The sequence below is a fragment of the Etheostoma spectabile genome, chromosome 24 (genome assembly GCF_008692095.1).
Source record: "Etheostoma spectabile isolate EspeVRDwgs_2016 chromosome 24, UIUC_Espe_1.0, whole genome shotgun sequence".
In the NCBI taxonomy this organism is placed as follows: Eukaryota; Metazoa; Chordata; class Actinopteri; order Perciformes; family Percidae; genus Etheostoma; species Etheostoma spectabile.
Window position 1 is genome coordinate 1,153,845 of NC_045756.1, and position 16,028 is coordinate 1,169,872.

Genomic DNA, 16,028 nt, shown 5'->3' on the forward strand with positions numbered 1-16,028 from the left:
TTTGTTGCACTGACAAGCGCATGGATCAGGCTATTAATTATGTGTTTATCAGAATTATGGGATGCAGGGTCTAGACTATATAAGCTGCAACGTAAACGTTACATAACATGCAGTCAGGACATTAGGAACCCTATATACTTTCACTCCCACAATATGGACGTCATCCGTTTTTGAATTTCTCGATTTGCTCCCTTCCTCCCCCCACAACATATACATTGGTGGCTGTTTTTCCAGCCTGCAGGCTGAGGTTACGGCTCGTGCTTTTTGCCCAAGGCCTCAAGAGGCAGCATATGTAAACAAACAGGGAGCCATGCAGGCCTGCAACTGACCGCGGTGCTCCACTGAAACACAGTTCTGGGATGGTGATAACAACGCGGGTGGACATTTATTTAAGCTGAGGCAATAACATAAGGGCTGTTAATATGCTATATATACATATATATATAATATATATATATATTTAATATTTTAGTAAATAAAAAAGTATTAAGATTGAGTATTTTCATGTTTCCCTCTACAAAGTCCCTTTGTTCTGTATTATTATTCTAACGGAGGTTATGATTAGCTCGCAGCTTCATCTGGGACTAAATAGTCCACCATCTTCTTCATTAACTTGTGCATGCAGAAAAATAGCACACAAAGTAATTCCCCTTTCAAAATAAAATAAATAAACAACAGCCCCTTAAGAATTTCAATCTCAAAACACAAGATGATTGCATTTCATTCTAACAAATTTATTGTGTCTCAATCAGCTCGTACGGAACCACTACTGAAATTAAATTACAATCAAATTATCACATCAAAATATACCCTTATTACCTAACAACGTCAGCTTATGATGATTTGTGCTCCTTTAGAAACGATAATACAAAATTAAAAACAAATAAGGGCAACAACAGAAATATAAGAAAGAAATGAAGATAAAACAAGAAAAAGGGAAAACATCTTACACAAGTTCCTGGGTATTGGGGTTGGGGGGAGGGGGGGGGAAATAAATTACCGTTTGGAATAATTCATAGGTATTCCGAACAAAATATTAAAACAAGTCATTCTGATGAAAAATATAAAGTAAATAACTCCGATCAGTATCTGATCTAGTGTTGTATATTGCCGGCTTTACAGAGTTTTTGTTTATTAAAACCTACCAAAGAATACTGCTTAGAAAGGGCAGCAATAATAGAATATCCACAGCACCCACTCAGTCACACTTGGCAACAGATTTTTTTCTCAAATAAGTGCAGTCTTTTCAAATGTCTTATGCTCTATTTGTTGGAGAGGGAAAAAAGAGGAAAGATCCACTCACGGCGTCAAAGTCCATTAAATAATAATTATTTAAAAAATAAAAATAAAAAAAAGGAAGGTGATCTTTGAAATCATGGAGACAGTCCTGGTCCTGGTTTTCTTTTTCTTTCTGGGCCTCAAGAAGCCCACAAAAAAACAACCCCTAATCCTCCGTGTGTGTCAATGAAACCATGCAGTCCACCCTCAGACAAAAACCAAAAAATGCTGTAAATCATGATGGAAGCTTCGTGGATGTCACTCTCGTTCATATTGGTGCAGTTTCTCCCCTCTTGTCATTGTTATAGGCATGGGGGAGCAGGGAAGGCGGTTCAGTTCCCATTTCTAAATATACAAAATGCCTGCTCCTTTGTTTTCTTCAATCAAACACAAGATAGTGATGGGGGAATATTGTTTGAAGAGGGGGTGGGGGGGAGAGAAAAAAAGAATAAAAACAATACTTGGTTTTCCTCTTGGTGGTGTTTTTAATGCGCCAAAATTACCTGGTGGAATGAACTTGTAGTTGTCACCCTCTGGTCGCTCGCTTCACTTGCATCTTTTAAGTAATCTACTAAAAAATGCCCCTGAAAGAAAAAAGCAGAAGGAACCTTTTAGGTTAAGACATTTCAGGGCCTGGAAGAAGGTTAACGATGCGTTTTTTTCTGAGGGGGTTGGGAGGAAGAAGGGGAAGTTTCTCTCTCTCTCTCTTTCTGTTTGTTTTTTTTCTCTGGTGAAAAATAGATAACACATTTGCAGTCTCATTCATATTCCCTCACAATCACAGTATCAAAAAAATTGGCTATCTTGGCGATAGTCTGTATGCTTTTTTATCAGTTTAATTTCATATAAAATAATTCTTGTGTGCTGTTCTATGTTTCACTGAACATTCTTTTGCAGTCCATGGAGGGGGGCGGTGTTTCTGCACTCACATTGCCGACCTGAGAGTACACATCCTCCGGCGTCTGCGCCACTCCTGGGGGCGTCATCCGTTTTTCCTTCTGTCTCCTATTGCAAAACCACACTCTAACCACCTCTTTCTCCAGCTGCAAGTTGTCCGCCAGGCTGGTGATCTCCTGGGCCGAAGGTTTGGGGCATTTTAGGAAGTGGCTCTCCAAAGCCCCTTTGACGCTCACTTCGATGGATGTGCGCTTCTTTCGCTTCCTCCCCTGCGCCGCGATCTTGTCGATGCTGGTGGGGCTGCCGGTGGACGAGTCGGCCTCCTCGAGCCACTTGTTCAACAAAGGCTTGAGCTTGCACATGTTCTTGAAGCTGAGCTGCAGAGCCTCGAATCTGCAAATGGTCGTCTGGGAGAAAACGTTCCCGTACAGGGTGCCCAAAGCCAAGCCGACGTCCGCCTGCGTAAAGCCCAGTTTGATCCTCCGCTGCTTGAACTGCTTGGCGAACTGCTCCAGGTCGTCCGAGGTTGGCGTGTCGTCATCCGAGTGCGGGTCGTGGCTGCTGACGCCGCCGTGGTGCTGGTGATGCTGATGCTGGTGGTGATGGTGGTGGTGGTGGCTGCCGTGGTCCAGATCCGGGGTGTCCCCCCTCACCAAGCCCGGGTGCACCAGGCTCTGGCTCCCAGGACTCAGCATCCCGTTCACAGTGAAGCCCCCCGGCTGCGAGTAGAGCAGCGACTGTTGCTGCTGCTGTCCCCCGGATATGGAGTTAATATGCGCCGCAGTCGTGCTACCCCAAGCGCCGGCGTGAGTCTGATGGGGAGCTAAGTGAGGGGGCCTGTGGTGCAGCGCGGTGCCCGTGTGCAGATCGTCTCTGCCGGAGTTTTTCACGTCCTGCTGCTGTGGGCTGCCCGTCATCCCAACGGGACTCGACGACCAGGGGGATCCGGCTTCCGCTGCAGCCACCGCGGCTGCTGCTGCGGCCGCTGCGGCGTGCGGGAGGGATGTCACCCACTGGTGGGCATGGCTCAGCATGTGTCCCCCGTTGCTCGCTGCCATTGCGCCTTGCATAAAGTCACTCTGTACCATCTTGACTGAGGGGTCTCCCCTGTAGACCCCAGACCCCGAGGTAACCGCAGCACTGCCCGGCTGCATGCCACCACCTCCAGAGTCAGAGTGCACGAGGGAGCCGGACGATAAGATACTATTGCTGGGCAGATAAGGATTGGAAGCCGCGGTGGCCATTCCGTCAACCCTTATGAATATGTTTGTGGATAACCCCCCTCCCTTTTTACAGTCACTTCTTTCGAGCAGGCAAATTGTATCTCATGAATTATTCAAACTTTAAAAGTATGAGTAGGTTTTTGGCAATACCATCGACGCGCGTAAAAACGCAAAAAAAGCTTCAAAAACGGTGGCAGAAAACTGAATAAAATCCGCATGTATTTACAACATTCTAGTTCAAACAGTTGTGCATGGAAGTCGGCGAATACAATTCCAGGTTTTCAAAAGCCCTTTGGAACCATGTGCAGTCCGTTTAGAAAGTTTTGCACTGGGATGAAATTGTAAGCATTAAAAATTCAAATATAGAGGAAAAAAGCGGTGTCCCATACAAACTTTTGGTGCACGCAAAAAACAAAAAGCCTTGCAAATTCTCCACAATGTACAAAGTCCCAGTTAATGTCCCCTTTGGATGTGAAAAACATTAGCAGAGTGTCCTTAGTTCTTTTGTAATTCAGTCGCCGAGATTTCTCCCTCGCTTTATTCTTTTCTCTGTCTTCTTTTATAGCACTGTAGAGCCTCTCTCTTTGTTCTGTTTTGATGTATATAAACCTGCCAAACCGCAAACTCCCGATGAAGTACAATCCAGTATAACAGTGTACGGCGCTGCCTGCGAGCCTCTTCTCTCATTCGTTCTCTCTCTCCTCCTCTCTCTCTAAATCTCTCTCTCTCTCTCTCTCTCCCTCCCTGACAGGCCGTGTAGTCCCGCCCCATTCCAAGCCCGACGACGCGCGGATGTTTACCCCGTGCGTCCCCGTTGATTGGCTACCAGGGGTGTGATTGGCAGGTCTCGCCAGCCCTTGCTTCGGGCGCACGAGCCCTCCTTCCGGCTGTTCCAATTGGCTGATTTTTAATTGCAGTCCAAACATAACAGGGGACACAACTTGGTAGTAAATAGTACCGAGGCATTAGTGCACAAACAGGGGTGAAGGGGTAAATCAAAAAGGGCGTTAAAGTGTGACCTCTAGCTTGTTGTGATTATCAGGAGTCAAACCACCATCATAAAATGCTTTTCTTTTTCCCCCAGAAAAGCTTCGATGTAGGCTATGCTTTCTTCTATATATATATATATATATATATATATATATATATATATATAAATAAAGATACACCTGTTTGAAAGTACATTCCAATATAAGCAATATTTACATGTTAGAATATACGGATAAACTCTAACTAGAATTAATAAAAACAAATACGGTTATGTTCTGCTGTTGTTACAAACACATCCTGGACTAATACAAGGCTTGAGTGTAGTCAAAACTCGCACGCGCATTTGATACTAAGATCTGTTGGTAACTATTATAACTGTCTGGTGGCCTGACCTGGTTGTGTAATAGAATAAGCCAGGCATCCGTAGTGCCACGGTTAGGGGTTTAATTCCCTCTGGGCCACACCGTGAAAAATACAAAAAAAGACTTAGAATAAAAAAACTAAATGGTACATGCTTCATCGTGTTATGTTACATGTAAAGGCCTAGATGAAGTGCACTGGTGTGTTAATAAAGTAAGATTAGCAATTCAAAACGGTTTGGAGAAAATTACCAGCTCAGGTTAATTGTTTATGGGCATATGTTAAAAAAAAAAAAAGTCTCAGAAAACCATGACACTGCAGCACGTAAACATGCAAAGCACAGAGAGGACGTGTAATGATTTGAAAGCACTGCAGCCCCTGAGCCAGGGCAGCTCTGCGCCTCGGCTCCTCAGGAGTTAACGCGCAAAGGTTGCGGGGAGGCTTCCATGCGGAAACGCCGCGCACAGGCAACCTCTCTGAAGCACAGGGAGAGAGAAAGTGGCAACCAAAACAAGGGCAAATTGAGCAGTCCTTGGGGGATGTGTGCGTGCAGGGTGGCTTAAGAAAAAAAGGAGGAAAAAATCGAGAGATGTAGCTTAAAACGCTCACCATCCCTCAAGATGACCACAACCCGCGGCATGAATAGGGCCTTTGTTAGTGCGTGGGATCTTTGCGCCTATGGACGCACCCATGGGTGGTAATACTCCCAGTGCACCCCTTGGTTGGGTGTCAGCAGCCTGTTGAGTCCACCTGACCAAAACGAGGCCTGTGGCAGGTGATTCTCTGACAGGATTAACTATTTTGTAGAAAGGTTAGAGCGACATGTCACGCGTAACCCCACAGCTCTCCAAATCAAAGATGTTGCGAAGATTTTAGTGCAAAAGGGATTTAAGGGCACAGGCTGTGTATACTCCATGCCAGTGCTCCCCCCCCCCCCTTCTCATCCCAGTAGATTTAATTTGGACTGGGCTCAAAACCGAGGGAGCCTCGTGGATTTGTTTACATTGAATAGGCAGGCTAGGGTCCAGAACCATGGGGCCCTCTATTCATTAATATACAGTGAGGATTTCTGTCTAAATTACTGCTGTCCCATCCACACTGCACGCTTTGAAAAGGGCGTCTCAGGCGTCATAGGCCAGCACAAACGTGACACCAAGGTGCAGAGAAGAGGGCTCCTTCCACATGATAACCCCTCAAATTGAAAATAATATATAAAGAATTAGAGTCAGAAAGGCATAACCGAAATGCTCCCCGCAATCACAGCGCGGCGATAAAAACACTCCTCTCTGATATAGGATGTGTTTATTATTTATCTGCTTATTATTAAAAGGTCCCCAAGTTCCCTGCTGGGGGAGTTCATTTATTTTGTATGCAAAAAAAAGAAAGAAAAGGGGGGAGAGGAAAAAAATCATCCCCAAGTATAACAAGAGACGAACAGTTAGTGCTGATTTTCATTTGCATAAATTTTCATATATTTTAGTGAAAATAATAGCGGGAGCCGAGGAGTGCTCCTGCTCAGTTGAGGCAGAGGAAAGAAAATCTTAGGGAGCACCGAGTCGTAGGAAAGGGAGATAACCATTTACAGGCTCCATATGAACAATGTGAAGCTATTTCCTCTTTTCTTGGACACAAGGTAAGTCAACAATTATCTATGCGGATTTCTTTTTTACGCATGAGGAATGTTGAGTTTATCGTCTTCTCGCGCATTGCCTCCACTGTGGCTGCATCCTTAAAGACTACTTTAAATGATATTTCAGCCTTCTTTCTGCGCCGAGGTACAGTCATATTCTCTTATACTTAAAAACCGAATTGCAAATACGTGTCATTTTTTTCCCCTTTTACCCTGCATGCGTACAAATCAATACGCGCGCTGCAGTTTGCTTTTGCGCCCCAGCCCTTTTTGGCTTTTATATAAATAGCGGACAGATGGATAAGCTGGGCTGTTTTGTAGTGAATGTCCACCGGAGAAAAGTGCAATCAATCACATTTTAAGCAGGCAGAGAGAGAGAGAGAAGAGAGGGAGTGAAAGAGAAAGAGAGAGAGAAAGAGAGATCCCTCGGTTGAATTCTCCAGAGGGACCGCGTAGGCAAGTGCAATATGAAATCGTTTAATATAAATCGATCTCGCCGCTGCAGAAGTTTGTTTAAAGTTTGAATGCAGCAGCTTGTCGAGCAAAGCCCGCTCCTAACCTGCACCCATCCAGGCAGCCAAAGCTCACAAATAGCCTGTGATGTTAATGGAGGCTGATGCTGGTTTCTTCTTTATTTTGGTGTTTTTTGTTGTTGTTTTGGAGCTGTTCAAGGAGCGAGGAAATGTCAAGAAAACTAAAAACGACAGATTAAAAAAAAAAAAAGCGCAGTTGGAAAAGACATGTGGTCCCAGGCAATTATTTAATGGCAGACAATAATCATTTTAGTGTCTGTCACAACTGTCGGCTATTTTCAAAAGTCCATCACACATGATTTATCGCGCATGATCCCGAATTTGTGGATGAAGAACTCGTTTGGTTTGCTAAGGGGTTATTTTTTTTGCTTCTCACGGGTTAACTCTTTTCCCCCTCATTGATGGGGAGTGCATTTCTGAGCCCAGCACTTGGTAGCCATGGTGAGCCCAATAAAAGGGGGAAACACTGGTCGCATTAAGCTGTATGTTTGTGCACTGGAGTCGAGATGAAAAGAGGCTCGATGTCCCGGGCCAGCAGCACTGGTGCTGGGCGGTAACGCGTTACTGTAACGACATTACTCCATCTGCCACCCCCCCTCAAAACCCAATCCAAAAAAATCCAAAACAAACAAACAATAATTACAACTATATTCTGGTTGTATTGCCTTTTTTGTTGTAATTTTAGGTTTAATTTTGAACAGTTTTCATCACCACTTGGTCATGGGAAATAACCAGAGCTCATTTTAACAGAGTGAATAGTTTAAGTTTTAGTTTGTCAAATCATGACTTGATGTTGTTGACTTGGGTTTTTAAAAGGCCAAACAAGTTATCGCGATGTTTTAAAAAATGATCAAAAACTATTTTTTTGTGCGTAAAGGAAACGTGATGTGACGCACTCCTTTCCCACTTACTTGTAATTTATTATGGGTTTTAATCACCGGGATGACGAGAAAAGAGGAATATGTTCTTTGGATTGTAATCCAACGTGTGTCTCCTGCAGGCTGCAGGGTGCTGGAGTCAGGGCGGAGGGGAAATAGATTTTAGTAGTCATTGTTGGCTGAATCCGAAAAAATAAAATCATAACTGCCGCCAGGTGTCGCGCTCACTCATGTTGCAAATATGCATACATTACATTGCAAAAAAAATGTCCATTTTATGTCACATTTTTGAATTATGTTCTTTTTTTTGAATATTTATAGAATTATTTATTTTGACACAGTGTGACATGGTGAGCTGATTCCACACGCTTCCAGTGCATATTTCATCCTTTATTTTCATTAAATAACGTTTACTTTCAAGTAAAATCTCTAGATTATAAATCAAGTTTTTATTGATCCTCCATGTGAGAAACACACCACATTTAACAACATGTAACAGCACTCTAAAATCTCTCGATTCACATATGTTTTTTAACCAAGCTGCTTAATGTGCACATTTTAATTTTTTTTACAAAATAATAGGAACATTTTAAGACAGAACTACTGAATTAAACCCCCTGAAATGGAGATATATATATTTTTATTTTTTTGCAGTGTACATGGAGCATCCTTATAATTTTATGGCCAACGTTTCAAGAACAGACATGAATTGATGGCTGGATGACACGATTGGCAATTAAGATATCACTGGGCTGAAGGAGGAAAATGGCTGAACGGGTCACTATAGAGAAACAACACACACACACACACACACACACACGCACACAGTTTAAGAAAAAATGTTGCATTTTGCTAATTCTGGCCAAACACACCAGACACAATGAGGGCTTAGACTATATTCTGTTCATCCCTCAATCCCAGAGGCAATTAAATCACCTTAATTTAATTATCCAATTTTTAAGGCTATCCCACCCAATTTCATTGCAAGCCAGACCCCCACATCCATTATTATTTTGCACATATTTCAATGCACATTTTCATAAGCATCATGAGTTAAGAAACATGCTCGTATTGATCAGTACAAGGCTGTGACAGGCAGCCTATCAATGACAGCCCCTAGTTGATATGCAAATAGTCTGGGATTAGATATGCCCCTGCAAGCTGTATTAAGCCAGTTGCCATCTGCAGTAGCCTATAAGCCATAAGTCTGAGCTAGCAGATCTGTGTGGAAACGTATGACTAACCGGCGACTTTAAGAATTATTTAAAAAACAGGGCTGGGCAGGACTCATGATTCATCCTGGAAAATTAGTGCATTGCAATTTCTCCACATGCTTGGCCGGGCATTTAGTGTTTGCACCATCGAGTGTTCTTCTTCATCATCGTCATCACTAGCAGCACCACTAACACCCGCAGCAGCAACAAAGCATCAAAGCAGCAACTGTGCGTTATTGCTCTGCATTATGCACCCATTCTGTCATGCCGAACAATGATGCTTATTGGTAGCAGGAGGCCATTTATTTATTCCTCCAGGAACAGATTGTCTAATTCATCAAGATGCTTTCATGAACTTCCATCCCCCCAACCCCCCCCCCATCAGAAGTAGCATGCCAAATGGAGCACACATTTGAATTTAAAAGGTGTTTTAAAGATGATTTTATAGAAAAAAATATGTTAAATAAGATCAAAATCATGTCCACTAGACAATGACCACAAGACAAAAACACCAGTATGAACAAAAGTCAATTCACCCACAACAGTCATCTACTTTCTCCCTCGTAAACATCCTCATAGTGTCATCACTTTGATTCTGCAGCCGCCATTCATTTATGACAGATTTATGTGAGCCTCAATAGGTGGGTAAACCCAGCGTGGGTGCCTGTAGCTTCCACTTCCCCTGGTCACACTATTCAGATTAAATTGATGAAATTCCTGCCATTTTAATTATGGCCTATTTAAGTTGCCTATGGGCTACGTAATTTATTTTCTTCCCCTTGGTCCAGTCACTAATCTGAAACGACATACGTTGAGTGTGTCTTACGTCAGGCCAAACGTTGATTTAAAGCCAAATTCAACTTGGAGCACTTAAATAATAATGTAGCTACCATACCGTTAATTAAATGGGCTACACTGAATATCAGTGTAAGCATTAAACATGTCTTCAATTTCAGACATGAATGGGATTTTTTCCTCAACCCATTCAGACGAGACAGAGACACTTTATTAATATTCTATTAATAAAGGCCACTATAGAGTTATATACACCTCTTATTCCACTACGTGGGGTTAGTAATTGCCCTGCATGAGCCATGCAGCGCTGTGGGCATACAGATTGTAAATGGGCTGACATGCAGGTAAAGATTATGTGTTTAGTGTTATCACGGACTCTCCAGTGGTGCTCAGTGCTCATTTCACCAAGAGTCATGGTTCAGACACGTATCAGCACAGCTGGTATTGATTTGGGATTGGAAATCAATAGGGATGTCATAATTTGGCCTAAAACAGGGATCTGCAGGGTTAGAAAATGCTGTTTGAAGCGCAGGGTGGTGTTTGGTGTTTACACATTTCCTTCATGGGAGTTTTGCCAGTTAATTTATTTATTAAAACAGTTTTTCTAACAAATAAAATTGAACAATACAGCATAGGATTTAAAAATGTTTCGATAAGACACAATTAATGATGTTTTTATTTGTGGGGCAGAGAGAATGAGCAACAGATTAAAACGAATTACGTTGTTTTTTTAGAAACATAATTGAGGCGTGAATTAATTTGAGAGTAAAGTTTAAAAGTTGCACTGAGGTTAGTTTGTCGTGAAACAAGAAAAAACAAGATGTATGGGAGGAAAAGATTCATCTGTATGGCAGATGTAAATGCAGGTTATTGTATGGCACACACACACACACACACACACACACACACACACCTATACATACACACACACACACACACACCCACACACACACACACACACAACACCGCCACTGGTGCCGGCTGGTGAGGAGGTGAGTGACGGGGGACAGATCGGTGAAGATAAGATGAATGCAGCTTTCTGAGTCAGAGTGACAGAGGAGAAGAGGGAAGAGTGTTGTGTTTGGTGTGTGTGCATTTGGGCGAGAGGGGGGTGCTTTGTCTGTCTGTCTTCAGCTTCACCCCACCCCCGTCCCTCAACCCATTTGCTGGTTGCCTCATCGTCCCGGCCACATCCTCCTTCACTCTCACTCCACTCTCTCTCTCTCTCTCTCTCTCTCACACACACACACACACACACACACCCACACCACACACACACCACACACACACACACACACACACACACACACACCCACACACAACACACCCCACAACCCCACACACACACCACACCACATCTGAAACCCCACCTCCAGCTCCGCATCAAAACAAACCACAGATTTATTGTGTATGCAAATCAGAGACGGACACGCTGGTATTGTTCTCTTCTATTAGAGTGTATACACTGCTAATCAAGAATGATATTGTGTTATTAGGCTGAGTAATTAATAAATAAACTAAATCCGCAGGAAATCAAATCTATGGAAGTCGCGTTGCTTCAGCAGCGTGTTTGTAGCCACGGTGCATGTCTCTGTATAGTCCCTGCTTTTTGTTTTTGTTTGTTAAACAGTGGCGTTCCCTGAGGATAGAGGGGGGGGGGGTTTGTGGCACCTCCCTGCCCAGGATTACATTAATCAAAGTATTTATTTCCCTCGAGGAGCCAGGCGCAAATCACTCCAAATCCCAGTAAAATTGGATAACAGAAGAACGGGCGCATCTAGGGTAACCCTCTCTTGTGCTTTTTTTTTGCTCATTTCACTTAATGGATATAGTTCTATCTAACTTTGTGGAAAAGTGTGTGTGGAACAGCAGGCTGCAAAGCTAGAGGTATTGAGGCCTTTGAGAAGACAAACAACATAATTGGATGGAAGCGGGCACTCAGGTACAGAAAAAACACCACTAACCTAACAACGTCTCCGATAGGAGGGAGTCTGGATATAGAGCTGTACAAATAACAGCCAGTCTCTGATTCCCTGTCGAGGCTGTAGGCATGTCTGGGTCCGAGCCAGCAGCAGGAAAAACTAGCCTCTAAGACCCCCCATCTGTAATACACGCTTCAACCTCTAACACCAAAGCTGCCTGCTTTCTCTGAACTAAGTCTGGACAATCCATCTCAAACCCCACAAAGTAGTAAAAACAACAATTCCAGATACCACCTTTGCAGTATTTGCTAAGTAATTACGTGTGATGTTTGGGCAAAGCCTACACGGCTAATAAATCAGCAAATGTTTACAGCCAAGCCGGTGCTGATAAGGCAATAAATACAGTACCCAATATGCTGCCTATTACAGGTAATGCAAATAAAATAATAGGGCTGTAATTTTTCCTTATGTGTTGTGGTGGTGGCGGCTTTGATATTCATGAGGGAAATTGGGAGGAAATGTCGTCTCTCGGTCTGTATGTGCGTCGCATTGCATCGCAAATTCAACGCTCCTGCCTTTGTCCCAAACAGGGATAAATAATGGCCTCATTGCTCCACGTTGGAGGCAACCCCGCCACCCTGAAAAACACACACGCACACGCGCACTCAAACACACTCCAACGCATGCAAACATTGTTGAATGTTCTTGGACACACATGCTTGCACACACATAGAGCTGCCATGTTGGCTAGAGGGTACGAAGGGTAGCTGGAGTCACCGGTGGGGCCCTGACTCCGAGCCAGGCCTTTCGGGGTAAAGGCAGCCTGCCTGCATGGTGTGCCATACATGCACCGAGTGTGTGCACAAGTGTGCTGTGTTTCTGTTTAGGAATATTCTACTTGTAGAGCACAGAAAGCTGCATATTTGATGACTATAGCGTCTGTGTGTGAGTGTGTACACTATCCATAATTCTGTAAACTAAGCTGCCAAGTTTACCCAGCTGTGTGTGTGTGTGTGTATGTGTGTGTGTGTGTTTCTGTACATGTGTCAAGCTGCAGGTGTGATGCATACGTAGAGACAGACAAACCATCTGACGATCCATGATGCTTAGCAAATGAGCAGAAAATCTAAAGCTCTAATGGGACTAGTGCAGGGTGGATGGAGGGGAAAGTAAAGTAACAACACAATAACAGCGTCTATGTACATATTGTTGTACCATTAAACGATCATAGAGTCCGGAATATGTGGGTTATTCCAGTCATCCATTGGCTTCCAGTCATTTCTGTATGATATGAAATGCTAAGTTGTATATTTCCTGCAAATCCTGTTTCCTTTTTTGGTATTTTAAAAAAAGCAGGCTGCAGAGTTTTACAAGATTTTACTATATTTTTTTCAACTGTCCCAGGCAGCCATGGATTTTAATTTATTTACCAACCTATAAGAAGACTCCTAAAACATGCCATTCAATTTTGACGGTTCCATAAATGTATTGAAGGAAAACTTTTAAGTCTGCAACGTTGACGAAAGATGTATGCAGACTAAATGTTTACGGTGACAAATAACAATCTGAAGTAAGCTGTCTGCTAATCTATTTTCACACTTCACTGAAATGAATGGAAACCAGTGGCTGCCTGGAACAGTTGGGGAAATATCTAAAGTATACATGATGTGTATAAAGGAGCTAAAACTTGCCAATGCATGGTCCTTTATAAGCATCCACAGGGCCACTGTGTGTCCCCAGGCCATACTTTGAGACCCCTGTATAAGTCAATGGAGGCTTTGCACGTATTATATTGTACTGCATCTCCATCACACACACACACAGAGTAAACATGTATGACTGGCTGAGCGTGGCTAGCTAGCTGCAGCTCCAAGGCGTCTATAACAATGATCAGTGGCTCTCAACGTTTGGAATGGGGGCTTGCTGTGGGGGTACGCAACTGTTGTTGATGATATGCGGCCGCGGGTGACGTGTGCTATTCATACGCAAGCTAGTGTGGTCACGTTCGGCAGCCGGGAAGTCTTGATTCATGCGGCCATTATGCACGCCGGACGCTTATGGCACCTCTCCCTGTTGCCGTGCAGTCAGGCCCATTTGTTTGGAAATGGGTTTACATGCATCTTCTTCCAAATGACTCTCCCTCCTCCCCTCCTTGGGCTTACAACTCTCTCTCAAACACACACACACACACACACACACACACACACACACACACACACACACACACACACACACACACACACACACACACACACACACACACACACACACACACACACAGCCATATCAACTGCAGAGAGGGCATTTAGGTGATGTTATTCACTCTCTGTCGGCCATGTTGGAGGTATTAAGCAGGGCATAATGGTTATGAATGGTTATGACTGTGCTCCTACATGACAGAGTTTAGCTCCTTCAGTAAGATTTTTGACATTGTTTTAATCTGATAGAATTTGCTATTCGAGCTATATAACCTGTGTGTTGGTTTCAAACCCATGCATCGTTGCATTGGCCTGTAGTGGATTATTTTTAATGCTCTGGCTCTAGGATATTTGTGGTCCAGACTCTGAGGCCCTGAAAGTCTATTTTGTCAACCACCTTCTCAACTCAATCCTATGTGAACACACAATTATCTGCTGAACACAAACACTTTTTATTTAACAACAGAGATTTCTGTAGTTTAGTTTTGTTTTCAGTATTCGCTGGTTTGAAGTGGGCGGGACTCTGTCTGGGACAATGTGGTTTCATTTATTTCTGTGCACCAATAAAGATAGAGCAGTGTTTGAATGAAAATCTGATTATTGTTGACTGGTTTGTGGGGTTGACCAGAACGCAGTTGATGACATGATCTGCTTAGAGTTAAATTCTTCATAAATACAACTTGCTTATTTTGAGATGATTACTTGACGTAACCGAGATACAACATTTTCAGACCATGTTTTTAAAGTTAACTTTGAAAAATTCCATGTCCTGACTCTAGCATTCACACCCCGGATTCTCCATCACAACTTTACTAGAAGGTGCCCTTTTTTAGACTTAAGACCACAAGAGATCGGGGGCAATAACAGTAAATGCACAAATTTGGGACTATTTTTGAGTTTCTGAATTGGGTGTTATTTTTTAGCCCTGTCTGTTCCACTCTTGATTTAATTTTGGCTCATCTTTTTAAATCAAACCCATTTTTGAAGTTGTATTATCCCAGTAATTTCTGTTATTTTTGTGTCTTTAGTTTTGAAAGTACAGCACTGTGCTATGCAAATAAGAATAACTATTTTACGGGTGAAATTAAAATGCTATTACTAACATTGCTTTGTTTGATTAGCCTGGTTAACTACAAAGCTATTAGGTGTGTGTTACTCAGTGTCAACTTATCTCAACCTTCTGGAGATATTTTCTGAAGAATCTCCAACTTTCATGATAATTTGTGAAATAATTACAATTCTTTGTATCTATAGTAAGTGCTGGTGCAACTCCTTCGTGCTCAAAGAAGTTGACAAGTCAAACATTTCTTCGTGACCTTTTCACTCAACTCTACAGTCTCGAGTGGAGACACCAGACGTGATTTCTGGATGTACGACAACTGCAAAAGCCTCTACAGCAGTACGATTGGCCACACTTACAGGCACGCTCTCTCTTCCCTGCTTCACAGTGCTGCTGCTCGCCCCCTTTCTCCCCCCTCCTATCTCCTCCCTCCTTCTTCGTCCAGGCCGGGCGTGAGCGTTGAAGCCAGCTGCCTCACAAATACGGCTTTGAGGGGATTGCATGCTGGCCGCCGACCCCTCTGAGCTCACACCCACCCCACATTACTCACCAGCAGACCTCGGTGCAGAGTGTAAACCAGGCTAGGAAACAGTGGATGTCACAAGACTGGGGGGGGGGGGCAAACTCTGCGCTCTTTCCTCTGTTTTCGTTTTAGAGCCTTTTTTTTCTGTTTTACTTAGAAGGGGAATCTTTACGCTTGTGTAAATGATTGTTAGAAGAGAATTAAACCATGCGGCACAAAAAAGAGCACAATGGAACTTTGTTATTCAACCATGTTGGGAAATTGCCTCAGCATGGACTGTCAAGTCAAATATGCCTCTCAGCTTTTGGCTTTTCGGTCGTGCACTGTCAGTTTGTCAGTGATGCCGACTGTGTTGTGAACATGTGTACTGTTTCAGTGTGTGTGCGCGCTTAGTCATTTGTTGCCGGTTTTGGCATTTTCTTCAAAACCAGGATTTTGGTTCCAGAGTAGAATCACATTAAATCTGTCCTGAGGATTGGAGGACATTACTCTGTCTTCATATTGTTTATATATATATATATATATAT

General features: G+C 43.2%; 1 protein-coding gene across 3 annotated transcripts in view; it reads right to left on the bottom strand.

Moving 5' to 3' along the window:
- Positions 1-1,714: 1,714 nt before the first annotated feature.
- Positions 1,715-16,028, bottom strand: part of pou3f3b (POU class 3 homeobox 3b) — a 170,225-nt gene continuing 155,911 nt past the window's right edge. The window contains exons 1-2 of one of the 3 annotated variants that reach the window (XM_032506238.1): positions 2,208-4,114; positions 1,715-1,862 (exon numbers count right to left, since the gene is read on the bottom strand). In XM_032506238.1, the coding sequence (XP_032362129.1) occupies positions 1,764-1,862; positions 2,208-3,419 (1,311 nt within the window). In that variant the 5' untranslated portion in view covers positions 3,420-4,114 and the 3' untranslated portion in view covers positions 1,715-1,763. Of the gene's footprint in view, positions 1,863-2,207; positions 4,115-16,028 lie in introns of those variants that run through there. The other 2 variants (XR_004327904.1, XR_004327902.1) reach the window with 2 other exon arrangements.